The sequence below is a fragment of the Panthera pardus genome, unplaced genomic scaffold (assembly GCF_024362965.1).
Source record: "Panthera pardus isolate Hobbes unplaced genomic scaffold, ASM2436296v1 HiC_scaffold_23, whole genome shotgun sequence".
Classification (NCBI taxonomy): domain Eukaryota; kingdom Metazoa; phylum Chordata; class Mammalia; order Carnivora; family Felidae; genus Panthera; species Panthera pardus.
Window position 1 is genome coordinate 956886 of NW_026526799.1, and position 18067 is coordinate 974952.

The following is an 18067-nucleotide window of genomic DNA, read 5'->3' on the forward strand; positions in this document are numbered from 1 at the left end:
AATGTGCATCTCCTGTAGATGGGTTAAATAAATTATAATATATTTATACAATGGACTCATTGAAACCTATTATGTGTGTTACAGTCATTAACAGAAAAACAGTTTCATTATAGAGTATATTATTAAAAGTATGGCAGGACACCATTTGCATGAGATTTTTATATACATTTATTAAACAGAATTTCTGGAAAGATGTTCCCCAAAATGTTAACAATGGTTAACTCTGCAAAGAAGAATTTCAAGTGATTTTCTATTTTCTTTGTACTTTTCTATCTTCTTTAAAATTTCTAATTGTATTAAAGTGTCGTATTTTTCAAAAAGTGATTTTCGTTTTGAAGACAAAAAAGAGGGGGATTGACAAAGTTGTACCTGGAAGATACTTTGTATCCTTGAATAAAGTCAATTGTATGCAAAGAAGAGTAAGACAGAATTAACTATGAATTCAACTCAAAAAGCTAAGAAAACAAACAGCAAGAGAAACAGGAAAACAAGGGTAGGGAATTAATAGGAATGAAAGGAAAACATAGTGAATTGAAACTAGAAAAATACTACAATTAACAAATGTCAGAGATCTGTCTTTGGAAGAAAAACAATGAAATAGGTAAGCCCTGGTCGGGTCTCACCAAGAAAAAAGAGAAAGGAAGCCCCACAGAGCCAACACTGGGAATGCCAGAGGGTATGATCATGGACAAAGAGAAAAGCTTACAAGCACGCCTCTCAAACTGGCAAATATTTAAAAAAAATAGTATTACTGTAGGACTCCGAAATCTGACTTTGGGGTATTTATCCAAAGGAAATAATCACAAGATAGGTACATAGAGAGATCGATCGACATATAGATGGAAGGGAGACATCAGAGACAGAGAGAGAGACAGAGACAGGCAAAGAGAAAGACAAGAGGCAGAGAGAAGGCAAAGAGATAGAGAGAGAGAGACATGAAAGAGAGAGACAGAGAGAGGCAAGGAGACAAAGACAGACAAAGAGACACAGAGACAGAGACAGGCAGACAGAGAGGCAGACAGAGACAGAGACAGAGAGAGAGACAGGAAAAGAGGGAGAGGGAGAGGCATATAAAACCCATTATGAACTCCCATGAATAACTGGCGAATAATAGTGCTCATTTCTGGATAAGGAAATTATGAACAATTTTATTTACTTTATGTCCATTTTGTAATCAACTGTGAATCACCAGTACACCAAGAGAAAATTTAGAAGGTATAAATGAGCAATTGACAGAAAAATAGGCAATAAACACTTCTTTAAAATTCAGCCATGACTAGTAATAAAAGAAATACAAACGAGAACAATGACCTAATACATTTTTAATTATCACGTTAGCAAGTTTCTTCAACAATGAGATCTCATAAGGTGAAGGATGCACTTAGCCATGAGCAAGGGGTAATGAAAAGTGGCACGGCCTTCACGGAGCAGCCCTTTGCACTCTGTATGCAAATGGTAAAGTTTTGCATACCTTTCCCTCGGGAACCTCAAGTATTTTGCTCTTAGGAAATAATTCTGAAATTTGAAAAAGACCGACGAAAGGGCCTTCACCGGAGTGTGGTTTACGACAGAGAGAAGCCACGGGAGAGCGTCACATCTGAAACAGAGTTGGTTAAAGGTATTGCGGTTCACGCGCACACTCACGTCTCACGCAGCCACTGACAAGGCAGTAGAAGAACTCGCAGTCGTGTGGAAATAAGTCACAGAGGAACAGACCTCTAGATGGATGGCTTCGTAGCTGATTTTTAAGGAAACGAGACTAACACAGCGTACTCTGTTGTTTAATTCTAGTTTTACAAATTACACTTGTGTATTATAAATATTATATCAGCCTCTTTTTCTTGCTCATCGGCACCTCCCGAGTGTTTAATAACAAGCACTGTGACAGTCGTATTGTTCATTTCCGATCTGGCATTAGACCAGACCAAGGAAAGGAAGCATCTCTTGATCTAAGCCAATCATAGCAATCTGGCTTCCCGTTTTCCCAGCGTCCTCAGATTTGTCCCATTTCTAATAGATTCAAGGAGAACCCGGCTGTGCGATGTACTTCTGGGAAAGGCTTGCCCTTCGGATAAGAGGAGAGATGTGATTGCCTCCACTCCTTCCCAGTGGTCTGTCTGGGATGTGGATGTTATGGCTTGAGCTGACGGCAGCCTTCTGGAAAACTCCAGGGGGATGCCACAGGCATCAACTGCTGGCCCTGGGAGTTTTGAACCTCTGAACCATCATCAGCAGTGGCCCACCTTCAGACATGCTGTTGTGTAAGAAGATCAGTCCCTCTTTGTTTGAGACGGGCGTTCTGATACTTGCTGCAAAAAGCATATCCGATTTACATGTGCAATAAACGCATTTGAAAGAAACTTTTTTTTTTAACATTAAAGGTGGGCTAAAAGGACTGGAAGAACATGTCCATATCTTATCTGTATTTTCTAGGCAATACCGATAACACACTTACAATAACAATCTAGTAAAAGTTATTTAAAAATGTGTAATAGCCTGGAACACATCCAATCCCACGACACCGACCTCAAGAGACCTAGTAGACCTGGAATTGATTTGCTGTGTGATCTTGGGAAAACGCCTCATGGCTCTAGAACATAGCCTCCAAATCTGTGTACAGACAGTGAATCAGAGGACTTAAGGCTCCTTGCTTACAGCTCCAGCCAAGCAGCTCAGTATTGACCTCTGAGTCTGTCTTCCCTACGGACAGTGACTGACCAAAAGTGTACTCTGTGCAGGGAACCCGTTCAGGCTGGGAAATAAACACTGTCCCTGCCCTGGCTTGGAACGGAGTGTATACTCATGGACACAGAGAAGACGCTGGTGATTACCAGACACAGGATGGGGTGGGGAGCAAAACGGGAGAAGGCTAAAAAGTACAAACTCCCAGCTACAAAATAAGTCACGGAGATGTGATGTATCGCATGGGGACTATGGTTAGTAATAGGTTCTATATTATTACTTGAAGCTATTTTTTTAATGTTTATTTTTGAGGGAGCGCAAGCAGAGGAGGGGAAGAGAGGGGGTGACAGAGGATCTTTAGTGGGCTCTGTGCTGACAGGCTGATAGCAGCGAGCCCGGTGTGGGGCTTGAACTCATGGACCATGAGATCGTGACCTGAGCCAAAGTCAGACGCTCAACCAACTGAGCCACCCAGGCACCCCCATATATTTGCAAGTTGCTAAGAGAGTAGATCTTAGACGTTTTCATCACCAGAAAAAAATTGTAACTATGTAACGTGATGGACGTTAATCAGATTACCGTGGTGATCATTTTGCAAGATGTACATACAAATACTGAATCATGACGTTGTGCATCTGAAACTAATACGTTATATGTCAATTATCTCTAAAAACAAACAGAAAAACAAAAACAGTGCGTGGGAAGCATGGCACCAAGGATCACTTTCTAATGTTCTTTGTGGTGTCAGAATACTGTCTGACGTGATTCTCCTCTGTTAAGAGTGGAGCAAACCCTCCCCTAAGCCTCCCAACCAAAGCCCTAATTCTGCAGCACGCTCTAGCACCTTCTTGCTAAGATGCCCAATGCGTCCCGTCCAGTTATACACCTGCAAGTGTGTTCCTGGAGGTCTCAGGCTAGGAGGCATTGCCTACAGTGGGGATTCTTTTCTGCTACTACTAGTAAGGCTTATTTTTTGAAAATTGTTATTGTTGTTGTTAATCAAGTGGGTCTAGCACGTAGGGTGCATCTCTGGCAAAGGGGCGGAGACTCCACCAGAAGGCGGATTTGGAGGAGCATGCAAAGCGTTTGCCTCGTGTCCTTTTGTGTGAACGGGGGTCATGGAACAGCAGACCACTGATTCTCTCACACACACACACACACACACACACACACACACGCCCAGAGACATGCCGACAAATCCAGATTTTTAGAAGGGCCCTCCACGAAGGCAGAGAACTTGTCTTTCTTGTTCACAGCTCAGTCTCCAGCATGTACCAGAAATAAAATAAAATAAAATGAAATAAAATTAAAAAAATAAAAATAAAATGAAATAAAATAAAAAATAAAATAAAATGAAATAAAATAAAAAATAATAAAATAAAGTAATAAAATAAAATAGTGAAATAATAAAAATAAAAAATAAAATAAAATGCAGATTTGGTCACACGGCCCAAACTCGATACGTTTTTCTTGAATAATAAGTGAATTCAAACACCCCGAAAGTCTTTCTAACAGTTTACTTTGAATATTACTGGATCAGGTAGACAAACACAGCTAAGACCTAGAGAGCGCCGACTGTCTACCAGGCAGAGCACGGGACATTTTACGTGTGTTAGCTGCCCCTCCTCCCTGGCCCGATGAAGCAGACCCTTTCTTTTCTTTTTTTCCTTTTTCTGGTCGAGTACAGTTGACACATGTTAAATGTTGTATTAGTTTCGGGTGCAGCACAGTGATTCGGCCACTTGATAGGTGCCGCCATGCTCACCATAAACGCGGCTTCCATCTACAGTAGATGCTATTATTAATTCAGTTTTATGGAGGTGGAAACTGAGGTACAGACCGGTTAGTGACTCACCAGAGATCCACGGCTGGCAAGTGGTTGGGTTGGGATTTCAGTCCATGCAGTCTGACTCCGCAGTTGGCTCAGCTTCACCAATCCCGTCCTGCCTTGCGGTACAAAGTACAGGTGTAGAGGGTAGTAATAGGTCATGAACTTTACGGGTGTATTCGCACGCATGTATCCAAAAGCACGCATTGTTTCCTTCAGTTGAACAGTCGTTCACTGTTTCCTGCAAGGAGTAGGAGGAAAAATGCTTTCTGAGTTTATCGGTCCTTTAACAGGCCGCAAAATGGAACTTAGGCAGATCCCGTAATTCAACCACAACAAAGTAAACACCAAAACTACTAGGGGGAAAGGCAACCATGTCGGAGTGGAAAGGGGGTGTAAGGACACGTTTGGAAGAGATGAAAAATTACAAGGTGGTGACAGGTGTAGCTGTGAGAGTCCGCCGTTGTGAACGAGGTGGGCAATTTTGTAGGAAAATGTAAATGACTACGATTGACCCAAGGAGGAGGAGGGCCTTTCCTGTAGGAAACACTCACCCCACGCGTGCTTGTTTTCACCTAGACATGGGGGGGCAGGCCTCCGCGAAGCCGGGGCGCGGGCGCGCTCACCTTGCAGATACGATGCCACGTGCTTTGAGTCCTGGGCACCTGGAGCAGGTGCGCTGAAGGGCGGGGCTGGGATGGAAACAGATCCTCGAGCCCACCCCCCCTCCCCTGAGTCTTACCGCCACAGCCCCCCTCTTCCCGTCTTCTCCCGCCCACGCTGTGGGCGGACGTCCTGGATCCCAGGGCGTTTGACGAAGGAAGCCCGAGGAAGGCGGAACAGCGTGGACAGCAGAGGATCCCTCCCGGGGTCCGGCACGTGCGGCGTCAGGCTTGCGGCGCGCGCGCCCCTCTACCGGCCCCGGGGTCGCCGCGCCCACGCCCGGGGGCCCCCACCCGGCTGGGGCGGAGCCTGGCCGCCGCGGTCGGGGTGCGGGCGGGGCGGCGGGCGCCTCCGCCCGCCCCCGCCGCCCCCGCGGTGCTCGCTCCTCCCCGGCGCACACGCCCACACGGCCGCGCTCGGGGCGCGGGCGGGCGGCAGCGCTCGCCAGCCAGCCGGCGGGGCCCCGGGACGGCGCGCAGGGCCGGGCTGCGCAGGAGACCTGCAAGCCAGAGCTGGGCGAGACCGTCGTCTTCCACGCCTCCTTCTTTCTCTTTAAAGAAACTGCCGTGTTCTCGCTTGAACTGGGAGAAGCGAGGGGTGACGCAGAGGCTTTACTGACGAGCCTTGAAGTTCCGGGCAAGTCATTCTACAGGACCCGCGAGGCCCGGCGTGAACCCAGCGCCCGCGCGGGTCAGCCTGGCAGCGCCCTTCGGTAAGCGACCCGAAGCCAAGCCGAGGGCCCCTGACTTCGCTTCTGGAGCAATGACACTACCGGTGGCCTGCACTCAGGTGGCCTCGTTTGGTGAGCACCCCCAGCAGGTAAGCGCACCCGCAGGGGCCTCCGGTGGCTCACTATGTGAGAGGGATCTTGCGCTCCCCGAAAGTCAGCCCGCGCTGTTGAGCCGCAGGCAGGAGTGGGAGGCTGGAGGGGGGAAGTCTGGTTTTATCACAGGAAACTGTGGGAGAAGGGTGTGGAACACGGGTTTACATTTTTCATTTTTGCACTGACGCGTGGGGGTGAGGTGCGCAGGGGCCTGGATTTTTGTAGGAGATGGTTGCGGAGCGGGGCTGGGTGATAGGCGTCTGGATCTCTGCAGACACTGAAGGGGGAGCAAAGCTTACATGTTTGCAGAAACCTCTGAGGATCGACAGGGTGGTGAGAGGTTGTGATCCCGAGAATGCTCCAGAAATTGTAAAGAGTTTGAAGGCGAGCATTTCAGAGCAGGGATGGAGACGCACTTACCGCGCAGGGCCTTCTGGAAGCTGCGCACAGAGCCGGCGGCGTGGAGCGCGCCCCGCCGGCGTCCAGCACCTCGGACAGCGCCGGGCAGCGCGCAGAGCCCGGGCCGCCGCCCCCACCCTTGGCGGGGCGGGGGGGAAACGGTAACGCGGAGCTCTGCGTCGGATTCGCCTCTAACTGCTTCCCGTGACTGCAGAAGGAAGAGGCGGGGTATAAAATATCCCCAAGCTGCCGCGAATGCTACGGCCGAGCGCGGTGGCCTCCTGGATTTTGAAAGGCGCACCCAAACTCCTTCAAGATCTAACATTATGGAGCGCTCACCTGTGCCAAGGCCCTGTGCTAAGCGCCCCACCTGCGTTCTGCGGTTGTTACGCGCGCCGCGAGCTTGTGTGCCATTATCCGCGTGCTGCGGCTCAGAAAATGGGAGCAGAGGAGGCCAAGTCTAGTCCGAGTCTGTGCGACCACTTGGTGGTGTGGCTGCACCTGTAAACCGCACGCCAGGTGGCGGTAGTGGGGAGGTGTGCCTGAGCCGGCAGAATGTCCTCCGCGAAAGCGCCTAACTTGGGTTCAGAGGAACTAAGAGTTCGAATCCAAGCTACAGCTTACAAACATACGCGCTTGGGCAAGATCGCACAACCTGTCTGCGCGGCAGGCTCTGTATCTGTAAGGTTAAGATCATAAGGCTTCCCTTGCAAACGTGTGGGGGAGGGTGGTCAAAGAGATCTGTATGTGGGAAAACTCAGCAAATGGCCCATCGCGGTTGGGAGGCAGAGGACAGAAATGGGGAGCAGGTGTTAGTAGAGGGAGAGGTTGGGTGATGAATGGCAGAGGCCCTGGGGTGCGGGTTGGGTACCCCAGATCAGGGCTCAGAGGTAGGATCCTGGACGAGTTTAATGCAACATGATAATCCTTTAAATATCTACAGGACTTTGAAGAGTGTTTACCTATTGCCTATATTTGACCCTCATAACAATCTTGGAAGGCAGAGACAGAGTTCTGTGCATTGGGCAAAATGCTGCTGGCTAGCAATTAATTTCACAGCCACCTTGTAGCAGGGCTGAGCTTAGAACCCGGGTGGCCTGCTTCTCTGCCATAGCCCCACCATGACTGTGCACCCTCAGAAGCTTGGATTATGGGGCAATTGTGGACCTGAAGTGCATCTAGAGAAACGCCGTCCGTGCCAGCTGGAGCCGGGTGATCAACCGAAAACATGTTCAACCATTATCTTTTATTTTGTTCCACAAAGAATTTCAAGTGATGTTTAAAAAGATACACAAGAGGTCAGGTGGACACATACCAGAAGTAGCTGAGATTCATTAGGATATAATTGTGTGCAAACTTACGTGTGCAAACGTGGTCACAGCGGGATGCTGATCTCACTGAAACTGCAGTGAATAGAGCACATCCTTCAACTGGAAAAAAAACAAACACAAATTGAGAAAGTGGGGGAGAAACAAGATTAAGGCCACATCCAGAAACAAGAAGAACACAAAGCATGAATATTATAAAGTCCTAGAAACCCTGGGCCTCTAAGTACGGTCATGTGTGTCCCCAGTTCTTTCCTTGGGAACAGGAGGTGCTCTGCAGACGTTTGCAGGTGCCGGTGGACCCTCCTCTTTTGCCTCCCTTTCCCACGGGGGTCAAATACAGGTAGACTCGGAACCAAACGCAGTGCCTCAATCCTCCGATTTACCACGGTGCCAAACACGGCAAGGTTAGCTGGAAATCCGATGCCAAGGTGACTCGAGGAGGAGGAGACAAAACATGGTAGTTTATCTGCACTGAAATAATTGTGAGTCACTTTTTTTTTAGATATGAACTTAAAAATTTTTTTGCAACATTTATTTATTTTTGAGAGAGAGAGAGAGAGAGCACCAGTGGAGAAGGGGCAGAGAGGGAGACAGAATCCGAAGCAGGCTCCAGGCTCCGAGCTGTCAGCACAGAGCCCGACGCAGGGCTCGAACCCACGAACCGTGAGATCATGACCTGAGCCGAAGTCAGACCCTGAAGCCACTGAGCACCACCCCCCTCCGGCCGCCCCGTTAGTTACGTTTTTATAATGGCTTGCAGAAGCACACCCTGCTTTAAAGCTTACACAAAGGGCTTCTCCATCTGGTAGCTCAGCAGAGAGTCCTAACAAACCTGTAGAGGTTAAGAAGCTAGGAGGTGATGGGGACAACACAGACACAGCATCATGACTTGTGTCACAAGCATTTTACTTTTACACCCAGTGTCATAGACCCACATACCTACAAAGACCAGGAAAGTAGCCTGAATGTATGAATTGGGTCAGTTGTAAGACTACAGAGAGTGGCAGGGCCTTTGCCAAACTGAACAATGAATGATCCATTTTAAAATATTCAAACTGAAACAAAACTAAAACACTATGCCGGTCAAGCCAGACGTACCTGCCCCTGTGGGCTGCACTTGGCCCCTGGCCCATTACTGGGCAGCCTTGGTCTACACTGCTCAGGCAAAAGATGTGGGGCAGCACAGGAGTCAGAGAGCTTGGGTTCAGCAAGATAAAGGACTCGATCTGTCCTGAAATTCCCCATTTCTAAACTGGGAATGACTGGACAACACGGCCCCTCGCAGCCTCGGAAATCTTAGACTTTCATAATTCTGTGGACGGTAAAATAGCCCCAGGGCTTCTGGACGAACATGGTAATCACTTCCACCCACCCGCCCCTTCCATCAGAGAAAGCATCGTTTTATTTTTTTTCGGCGTTGGTGATATTTTAGTCTTCGGTGTGTCTCTTCCAGTCCCTGTGCCTTTGGAAGGCGTGCCCGCCCCATGATGTGGGGTTGAGACAGAAAACAGCCGTGAGGAGTGACCGGGAGAAGGGGCGGGCTGGGTGGGGGACAAGAGGAGAGGAACCAGGCACATTCTGCTCATTTCTCCGTTAACTCTTCTTCTGAAACACAGGGAAGAAAAACACCCACTTGGGGGCTGCTAATTTTAAAACATGGTGCCCAGAGCAGTCAAAGTGCGCGGGGTTTCAAAATTCTGGGCACATGTCAGCCCCTTTGGGTCAGAATTGCTTCCTTCTCTCTGACAGGCTGGGAAGCCCTGAAAGGCACGTGGTCTTTCGTGCATTAGGTGTTCCTGACGTTTGTCTGTGATGCACACACAGCAGGAGGTAAATGCCCAAATGCAAGTGACGTAGCTCTTGGCTGATGCCCTCATCCGATCGGTCACTATTGAATACATCTCCGGCTTCATGCTTCCTTAGTGTCCTCGCACTGCCGCTTCTGACCGTCCTCATCTCTCAGGGGCTCCCAGGTGACCTCCGGCCTCCCGCCGGACCTTCTGAGCCTGAATTCTACACGCTTTTTTGTCCTTAATGCCTTGCACGTGTATTGACCCTCAACATTTATATGGTGGCGAATGAATGAGTGGATGGATGGATGGGTGGGCAGGTAATCCCAGCGTGTCAGTCAAGGCTTACTCTGTTATAATAGAAATTAGTGCACATGTCATAAGCAGACACGAACTAGTTCATCAACGCTTTATGGGGTTAGGAGACCCGGGGGGCGGGGGGACGAGTGAGGGAATGACAAGCGGAGCAAACACGAGGGGCACGGCACTGAGCCAGCCACGGCCTGCCAGCGAGCGCGGCTTGCTGGGTTGTGGGAGCGGATGACCTACCGTATCCCACCCGCAGCCTGGAACCCGCCAAGAGCAGGCTCTGGCGGAAGACAAGGAAAAGAGTTTGCCTGGTACCTACCTCCCGCCGCCACGCGCTCTCGGTCCACATACGCTCTGGAGAGCGTGAACGCGCCCACGCTTCTGTGTTGCGTGGCTTCGCCACCTGGAGGCCTCCGGGGAGACAGAGTCCCCGGTCAGCCGAGCGCAGGTGTGGGCCTGGGCCCCTCGGCCTGACGCAGTGGGGAGGGGGCACGCCTAGAGGAGGCCACCGGGGCCAGGAGGCGAGGCGGTGGCCGAAGCCCTGAGGTGGGGAGTGGGCCCCGGGGCAGAGAGTGGGTCTCGAGGCCTTGCCAGGCGGCGCGCGGCGGGCGGCAGGAGAGCGAAGGGTCTGGTCTGGTCCTGTCCTCACACAAGTGTTTGTTTCCTGGCGTGTGTGTCACGTAAGGAACTTCCGTTGGGAGGCCACGTTGAAGGCTGGCCGGAGGCTATACGAGGAGCAGCTCCCCGCGCACAGAGAAGGTCATTCCTGTAGATGGGCTGGGAGCAACCAGGATGCCTGGGCTCCACCCTGTTCTCTCCTCAGCAGCGGGGGTTAGGGACGAGGCCGAGCTCCGGGCAGGAGGTGGCCCCTGACGCAAACGAAGGGAGACAGGCACCAGCTAGATGTCCCGTGCTGTCCCCTCCCTCCCCACCCCCGACCTTGAGGGACGTGGCCGGCCCCCCACACGACACGGAGAGAGGACCCGATTGTCCACCCACATGACCTTCCCCTTTTCTCTTCCTCATCCTCCTTCCAACTACCCCGAAGCCGATGAGGGAGAGAAGACAGTGTTCCTGCCCCGGGGGCTCGGGGGGTGGGGCCAGGCTCTCGGAGGGGGCTGGGCCAGGAGATGAACACACCAGGGCTCAGCACAGAAGGTGGCGAAGTATCAAGGAATCCAGGAGATGCGGTTATCAACCGTGTGTGTGTGTGAGTGTGTGTATGTCTATATGGGGGGGGGGTCTGTGAGTGTGAGTCTGTGAGAAAGAGTACCTAGTGTTGTATAGCATCCCAGTGTATGAATACGGCACAATTTCTTTATTTTCTTCATCGCAGGATGTCTCGCTTTTGCTTTTTGTGAATTGTGCTGTCGGGAACGCTTTTGTACCTGCTTCGCTGCACAGATTTATCGGTAATTATTGATATGAACGAACCTTCCCCAAACGAGTGGCTTAGAACCAAAACCACTTGTTTGTGCGTGTTTCTGCAGTTTGGACCAGGCTCTGGGCATGTCTGCTGCCCCCCCCGGGGTCCTGCCTGCACTTGTAACTATCAGGGGTCCGGGGCGGCCTCGCCCGCACGGTCGCGGTCAGCTGGGGCTCCCTGTGTCCTCCCCGGCAGGACAGCCCATGTGTCTTTATGAGGCAGCGGGGCTCCAGGAGAGCAAACTGGAAGCTGGGAGGCCCACGGAGGCCCTGCCTCGAAAGTCACAGTCACTCCTGCCGCATCTTGTGGGTCACACGCCGACCCCTCCTCTTGATGGGCGGGGGGGCACTGGCCCCTGGCGCGCGGTGTGCACGCTAGGACGGCAGGACTTTGTGGCCGTGTTTTCCGGGCTCCCACAGACAGAACCCGGGTGCGGAATTACCCGCTGGAGCGTTGGTCTCGTCCTCCCACCCACTGGGTCCCGTTGCTTCCTGTCCCTCCCCGGGCATTGCCAGGCTGGCTAATTTTAGCCATGCTAATTTGGACACGTGCCTCCTGGTATCTCACTGGGCTTTGATTTGGTTTCGTTTGACTACCCACGAAGCCGAACACCTGTTTGTGTGCTTACTGGCCATTCGTGGCTGGGGAAGAACGTGATCTGTGGGAGGTGTTCATACAGCCTGGAGCTGAGCCGGTTGTAACTCTACTCGGCTCTCTTCCACCTTGAGTGGTTTTTCTCTTGATTAGAAAGGAAGGAGCATTTGAGCCCAGGTTTGCAGGGTGGTGAATAATTAAACAGAGCGGGGTCTCTGTTAGACCTCACAGTTAGAAAGCGGCTCAGGGGGACAGCGAGCGGGGCGTCTGAGAGTCAGACAGACAGTGCGTGTGGGGCGGACAGCTCTGGGTGGACGGACAGATGGACGGCGTGTGCGGGGAGCAGGGAAGCCCTGGGTGGACAGATGGACAGACTGTGTGGGCGCGGGAGCCCTGGGTGGACAGACTGACAGACGGTACGTGGGCACGGGAGCCCTGGGTGGACAGATGGACAGACGGTGCGTGCAGGCGTGGGAGCCCTGGGTGGACAGACGGACGCATGGTGTGTGCAGGAGTCCTGGTGGCCCTGGGGGGCGATGCGCCAGCACACGAAGGGCCCTCGCTGAGCGGAGACCTCGCACCCTCACTGCACATTCCCGCTCCGTTATTTAGCGCCCGGAAATCCTGCTGCAAACGTCCAGGGCCGCACACAGACCTCGACACCCTGACCCTGTGTGCGCAGCGCCAGTGCCGAGCAGGGATGGTGGGGCCTAAGGGAAAGGCCAGCGCCCGTGTGTGCGCACGCGCACACACACACACACACACACACACACACACACCATGTGCACACGCCCTGCACACACACACACACACACGTACATGCTCACACTTATGTGCACACCCGCACGCACACCCCACACGTGCATGCGCACACCCGTGTGCACACCCGCACACACACAGACCCGTAGGAGGCTGAAGACGGAAGCATTGGGGGACAGAGACTCCCGACCGCACGGTGGCCACGTTGCTGCAGAAGATCTCGCGGGAACACCCACAACAGCAACGAGATCACACCGACACACGGCTGTTGGAGGCAGAGAGACGAGCTGGACCGTCCGCCGTCGTGGCTTCGGAAGAGAGCGACGTCGAGGCGCGCGTACGCGCGTGCGTGTACGGGAGCGTGCGGTTTGGGCTTTCTAGACAAACGGCAAGTGTCTGTGAACGTATGAAACGCTAATGAGGGGTGTGAGTCCCTCTCTCACGTTCGGCCAAGCCGGGCTCTGACTTCCAGGCCGGTGGACGTTGTGAACCACTGGCCGCCGCTCGCGGCAGTGGCGTCGGGAAGCCGTGGTGCCCACCGGGCGACGAGAAACCCCGGGAACCGCGGCCCCTCCTCGGCAGGAGGGACGGGAGTCCGCGTGGAGGGGCTGTGCCGGCGGACGCCTGGGCCAGGGAGGGGGCCCGCCTGTCCGAATTCGGGGAAGGCTCTCCGGCAACACCCGGCCTGGAGGCTCCGGCTGCGGGAACCGGGCGGCGGCCGCGGGGAGGACGAAAGCGGAAAAGCCTTCGGCGGCCGCAGACTCACCCCCGCGGAGGAAGCTGCAGCCTGAGCTTTGTGCCCTGTGTCGCCTGCGAGCGACGTGCGGTCCGGTCCGCCCTTCGCCTCGTACCTGCCCACGGGGAGGCCGTGCTTTGGCCTTATTCTGGAAGACTAGGGGGAGGAGGGGAGGGTTGTGACATCAGGGCTGCCGCGAGGTTGAGTTTGCTTTGCGATGATTCTCTCTCTGCTTCCTCCCCGATCGCGATAGTAACCCGTGTTTCTGGTGGATTCCCTCCCGGCCTTTCGGATGCCCGCCTGGGACGACAGCGCATCCGCTATCTACGAGGTGACCCATGGGGTGTGAATCGCTGCCCGATGTCGGCGCTGCGGCAGTGACCCGGGGGGACACACACCTTCCCTCGTGGGACGCAGGTGCCCGTGGGCATGGAGCGGAGTTTCCTAAGCGGCATTTGAGGTGAGTGTGGGGCGGGCAGCCCCCGCGTGTGCGATCGCTTGCCAGGTTTATGTCAGCTGCTGTCCTGTGTGGATGTTTTCTGTCCGCTCTCCCGTAACCCCCAGCGTGGCTTCACCAGGCGGCCGTCCCCGTCCCTCCCACCACATCACAGATGAAGAGACGGACGCAGACGAGCCGGACGATGCGGCCGAGGTGGCCTCACCTGGGATCGGGCGGGGACAGGACTGCGTCCAGCCCCGTGACAGCCGCACCATCAGCACCCGGGCGCCTCCAGAACGCACGCCATGCTTCTCTCTTCTTCCCTCGCTAGGTCTGGTCGCCGCGGTGGCTCGGAGGCACGGAGGCCAGCGCGATGGAGGAGGACACTGAACTGAGAACCGACGGAAACTCACTCTTAAAGGCTGTGTGGCTGGGGAGGCTCAGGCTGACCAGACTCCTCCTGGAAGGGGGCGCTTACATCAACGAGAGCAATGACAAAGGCGAGACGGCTCTCATGGTGGCCTGCATCACCAAGCACGTGGACCAGCAGAGCATCAGCAAGTCCAAGATGGTCAAGTACCTGCTGGACAACAGGGCGGACCCCAATATCCAGGACAAGTCTGGCAAGACGGCCCTCATCCACGCCTGCATCAGGAGGGCCGGAGGAGAGGTGGTCTCCCTGCTCCTGGAGAACGGCGCGGACCCCAGCCTCGAGGACCGCACGGGGGCTTCGGCTCTGGTTTACGCGATACACGCGGATGACAAAGACGCCCTGAGACATCTCCTCGACGCCTGCAAAGCCAAAGGGAAGGAGGTGATTATCATCACGACAGATAAGTCATCAGCGGGCGCCCAAACCGCCAAACGGTACCTTAACGTCCCTCCGTCACCCAAAGTGGAAGACAGACAGTCACCTCCACTGTGCGCGTCTCCCTCGGACGTCGAACTGAAGGCTCCGGGCCTGGGCGCTCCGCCCAGCGAGCGGGAGGACGACTTCTTCAGCGTCCAAACGGGGCATCCGAGTGGTTGCCACACCGCCAAGGCTCTCAACGAGCCTGGGTCACCCACCAGGAAAGTTGGGAACCTCAAGAGAGCCCGCCTGCCCCAGCTGAAGAGGCTCCAGTCCGAACCCTGGGGCCTGATTGCGCCGTCCGTGCTGGCTGCTAACGTGCGTCAGGACGACGCCCACGGCGCGGGCACAGACAGTGAGGTCATCAAGAGCATTAGCGACGTGTCCTTCCCCAAAAGGGGGCCGCTCTCCAGAGCCAGCAGTATCGACGGCAAAGACCCCGCCCTGTTCCCCACATTCACAGAGCAGATTCTGAAGATCCCAGCCTCGCCGGCACCCGCATCCTGGAAGGCCGCCTACGACAAGGGCCAGGCGTCCCACCCTCGTGTGGCCAGAAGAGGGACTCTCCCTGTGGAGCAGGAGAAGGCTGGAGTCAGTCCATCAGTGTCCCGCAAGCGGCTGGAAAACGACCCGTACGATTTCGATCTGCAGCCAGGGGCTGACCAGCTCAATCCCGTCTCCCTGGAGTCGGGCAAAGGGCCCCTCGAGAGGAAGAGGCTGAACGGCTCCCACGTGGCTCTCTTCCACGGCTCCCGCGAGTCCCTGGACGTGGCGCCCAGCACCTCCCCCAGCTCGGCGCGCCCCAGGCCACCGCCTCTTCTGGAAAGGCGAGGTTCTGGGACTCTGCTGCTGGACCGCATCTCGCACACCAGGCCCGGCTTCCTTCCCCCTTTAAACGTAAATCTGAACCCACCCATCCCAGATATCAGGCCCGGCGGCAAACCTTCTTCTCCACTTGCCGGCGGCCTGAAATCCATGCTGCCCGTGGCTCCCAGCTCACCGAAGAGAGCTGACTCGAGGAGTCAAAAGAAACTACTCCGGAGGCACTCCATGCAGGTCGAGCATGTGAAACAGCTGTCTGGCTTTGAGGAGATCACGGCCTAGACGCTTCCAGAGGGTCTCCACGTACCCGACGACAGGCACCATAATCCGGACCAACGCAGCCGCGTGGGCCCTCTTCCTCCCGCCCGTCCCCCCGTGCTGCTGTGCGGGCCGCCTCACAGGGTACGGAACAGGGCCCCGCTTCCCTTCTGAAATGATCGTGGGTTGTTACGGGTTTGCTTGAAAAGGGCCCAGGGTAATTGGGTTCTGGGGATGAGGTTACCGAGAATAAATTTCTCCAAAGGAAGGAAACCTTTGGGGGTTGAAAGTAACGCAGCTGGTACGGTGATCTAGGCCCCTGACATCAGTTCCTTTCCGCCAGACAAACTAGAATTTAGATCCCAGGACGGCAGTGAAAGCATGCCCTTAGTACTAAATCTATAAAGTGCCTACAAAGGAAATGAGGCTTTAGAATTTGTCATGTGTGCAAAAGCTCGAAACTGGCCCCTGAGCTGTGAGATCTGGCAAGCTGCGTGTTATGTGTCAGCCCAAGGCGGAGAAGGGGGGACAGAGCCCCCATCAGAAGCACCAGAAGGCGGGGAAGGGGGGGAGGCCCCCCTCCCATCACGGGGGCTCTGGCTGCCTGTCACCGGGTCATGGGGCAGTGTCCTGCTCGGCACGGTCACGGTCTTCCCAACCCCCGTATCGCACTGTGTTCACGTGCTCATCTGGCTGTGCTACGAGTCCCCAGATACAACTACATGTCCCCCAAATTCTGATGTGCCGTCGTCATCGGTGCGTCGGACGTGAAATTGGCCTCATCCGCCTGCCCTGACACGAGCCGTGCCAAAATCTTGGGAAAACACAGCCAGGGTCTGGTAATTAATTTGGAGGTAAATGTGATACAGTTTCCAGAATAGACCTGTTTCTTGCCTGTTCTTCCGAAAGGTCGGTGACACCCCCCCCCACCCAAAGCCAGAACAATACGTAGCGCTGGGCCGCGCACACGTGGAAAGCACAAGTGGGAGGTTCTCAGGCTGGAGGGAGTGGCGGGGACTGGATCGGGTGTTGTAGCCCCAAAACTTCCGGGGGTGCAGACTGGCGTCTCCCATGCTCTTGTCCAGGTAACTCCAGAGAAATCCGGTTTCTGCGAATTATCCGAAGTGTCTACGCGGCGGGAGGTTTGTAGAGATAACCCGGGTGACGCTTTCCAGCCGTTGCGCAAACCCAGGAAGGGAAGCAGAGACTTAGCGCGCTTGGTGTGACGGGGCCACATTTCAGATGACGGGCCTGGTCGTTTTCCCGTTCATTTTTCCCTCCTGCTGCTCAGATTTGTGTGCTCTGTGGTTGGAAGAATGTGGTCCCTGGGGGTCGCCTCCCATGGAGGACGAGTAGAGGCTCTGAGGTCTGGGTTTGCAACTCTGTTCCGTCATTTCCCAGCTTGGGGACTTCGGCTTTTCTAAGCCTCCACTCGGTTGTCTGCAAAATGGGCTGGCAGTGCTTCACCTGGAAAGGGCGTGGGGGCCGGTGCCAGAACGTGCCTGTGCTGCACCCGGGGTGAGGAGGGGTCGCCCAGTCTCCGGCACATCTCCGGGCCTCTGAGGCTTCAGAATCTACAAGTTATACATAATATCCTACACAGAACGCAGTAAAGTCCAGCTGAAAAGTTCAAGTGTCTCCTTGAGCTTCTCCGTGGTTCCGTAATTCTGAGCCCCAAGTACACTCGTACAGTAAATTCTGCCACATCCGCTTCTCGTACAATAGCGTCTCTGTGACGACACTTGCTAGACCCTTACCGGGGCATCCTGAACAAAAGTGCTGACGACGAACGATGCTCACAGATAAGCCAAATGTTCATTTTTTGATGCTTCCTCCAGGGCGGGCCTGTGCCCAACCTGGGCAGCACTGACACTTTAGGCTGCGTCGTTCTGTGCCGTGGGGGCTGTCCTGGTCCACCCGCTAGATGCCAGCAGCATCCTCCCCCAAATTGCGACAACCAAAAACGTCTCCAGACAAGGTCAGACCGCTGGGGGGCGCCATCACCTCGGCTGATCACCGCCGCTCCAGGAGAAGGCGGTGCCAGAACAAGTCAAGACCCACAAAGCCGCACGCGGTCTGGCTGGCTCGGCCCTGCCCCTCACTTGAAGCCGTTCGAACTGTGCTTCTGTAGGACGACTGTGGTCGGGCTCTCAGGATTCCCGGCAAACACAAACGGAAGTGCCGGTGGCCCTGTGTTCCTTTCAGGGAGGGAAGAAAAGCTCGTAAGCTCGCACGAACCGAGGGCTCGCGGACTTGGTTTAGTGTGGACAATCCACGTTCTTTCCAGGGCCCTTTAGTCTCGAATGGTTCCTACCAAAGGCACACGATGAGCGGCAGAGAAACAACCCTCCGAAGCATTAC

The 18067-nt window shown here is 54.4% G+C and overlaps 1 protein-coding gene and 1 long non-coding RNA gene across 3 annotated transcripts; one reads left to right on the top strand and one right to left on the bottom strand.

Annotated features, from left to right (window-relative positions):
* Nucleotides 1-1307: 1307 nt before the first annotated feature.
* On the bottom strand, nt 1308-6545 carry LOC109273574 (uncharacterized). The gene is made up of 4 exons (XR_008416826.1): nt 6417-6545; nt 5065-5202; nt 4538-4751; nt 1308-1597 (listed from the first exon to the last, which is right to left on the bottom strand). It is a non-coding gene; the product is annotated as an uncharacterized LOC109273574 (long non-coding RNA).
* On the top strand, nt 5487-16586 carry ANKRD34C (ankyrin repeat domain 34C). Of its 2 annotated transcripts, none has more exons than XM_053888598.1 (3): nt 5487-5992; nt 13591-13797; nt 14108-16586. In XM_053888598.1, the coding sequence occupies exon 3, from the start codon at nt 14150-14152 to the stop codon at nt 15728-15730; it is 1581 nt and encodes a 526-aa protein (XP_053744573.1). In that variant the 5' UTR covers nt 5487-5992; nt 13591-13797; nt 14108-14149; the 3' UTR covers nt 15731-16586. The 2 variants fall into 2 exon arrangements, with proteins under 2 accessions (XP_053744573.1, XP_019316017.2); XM_019460472.2 differs by lacking the exon at nt 5487-5992 and adding an exon at nt 12832-12946.
* Nucleotides 16587-18067: the final 1481 nt, after the last annotated feature.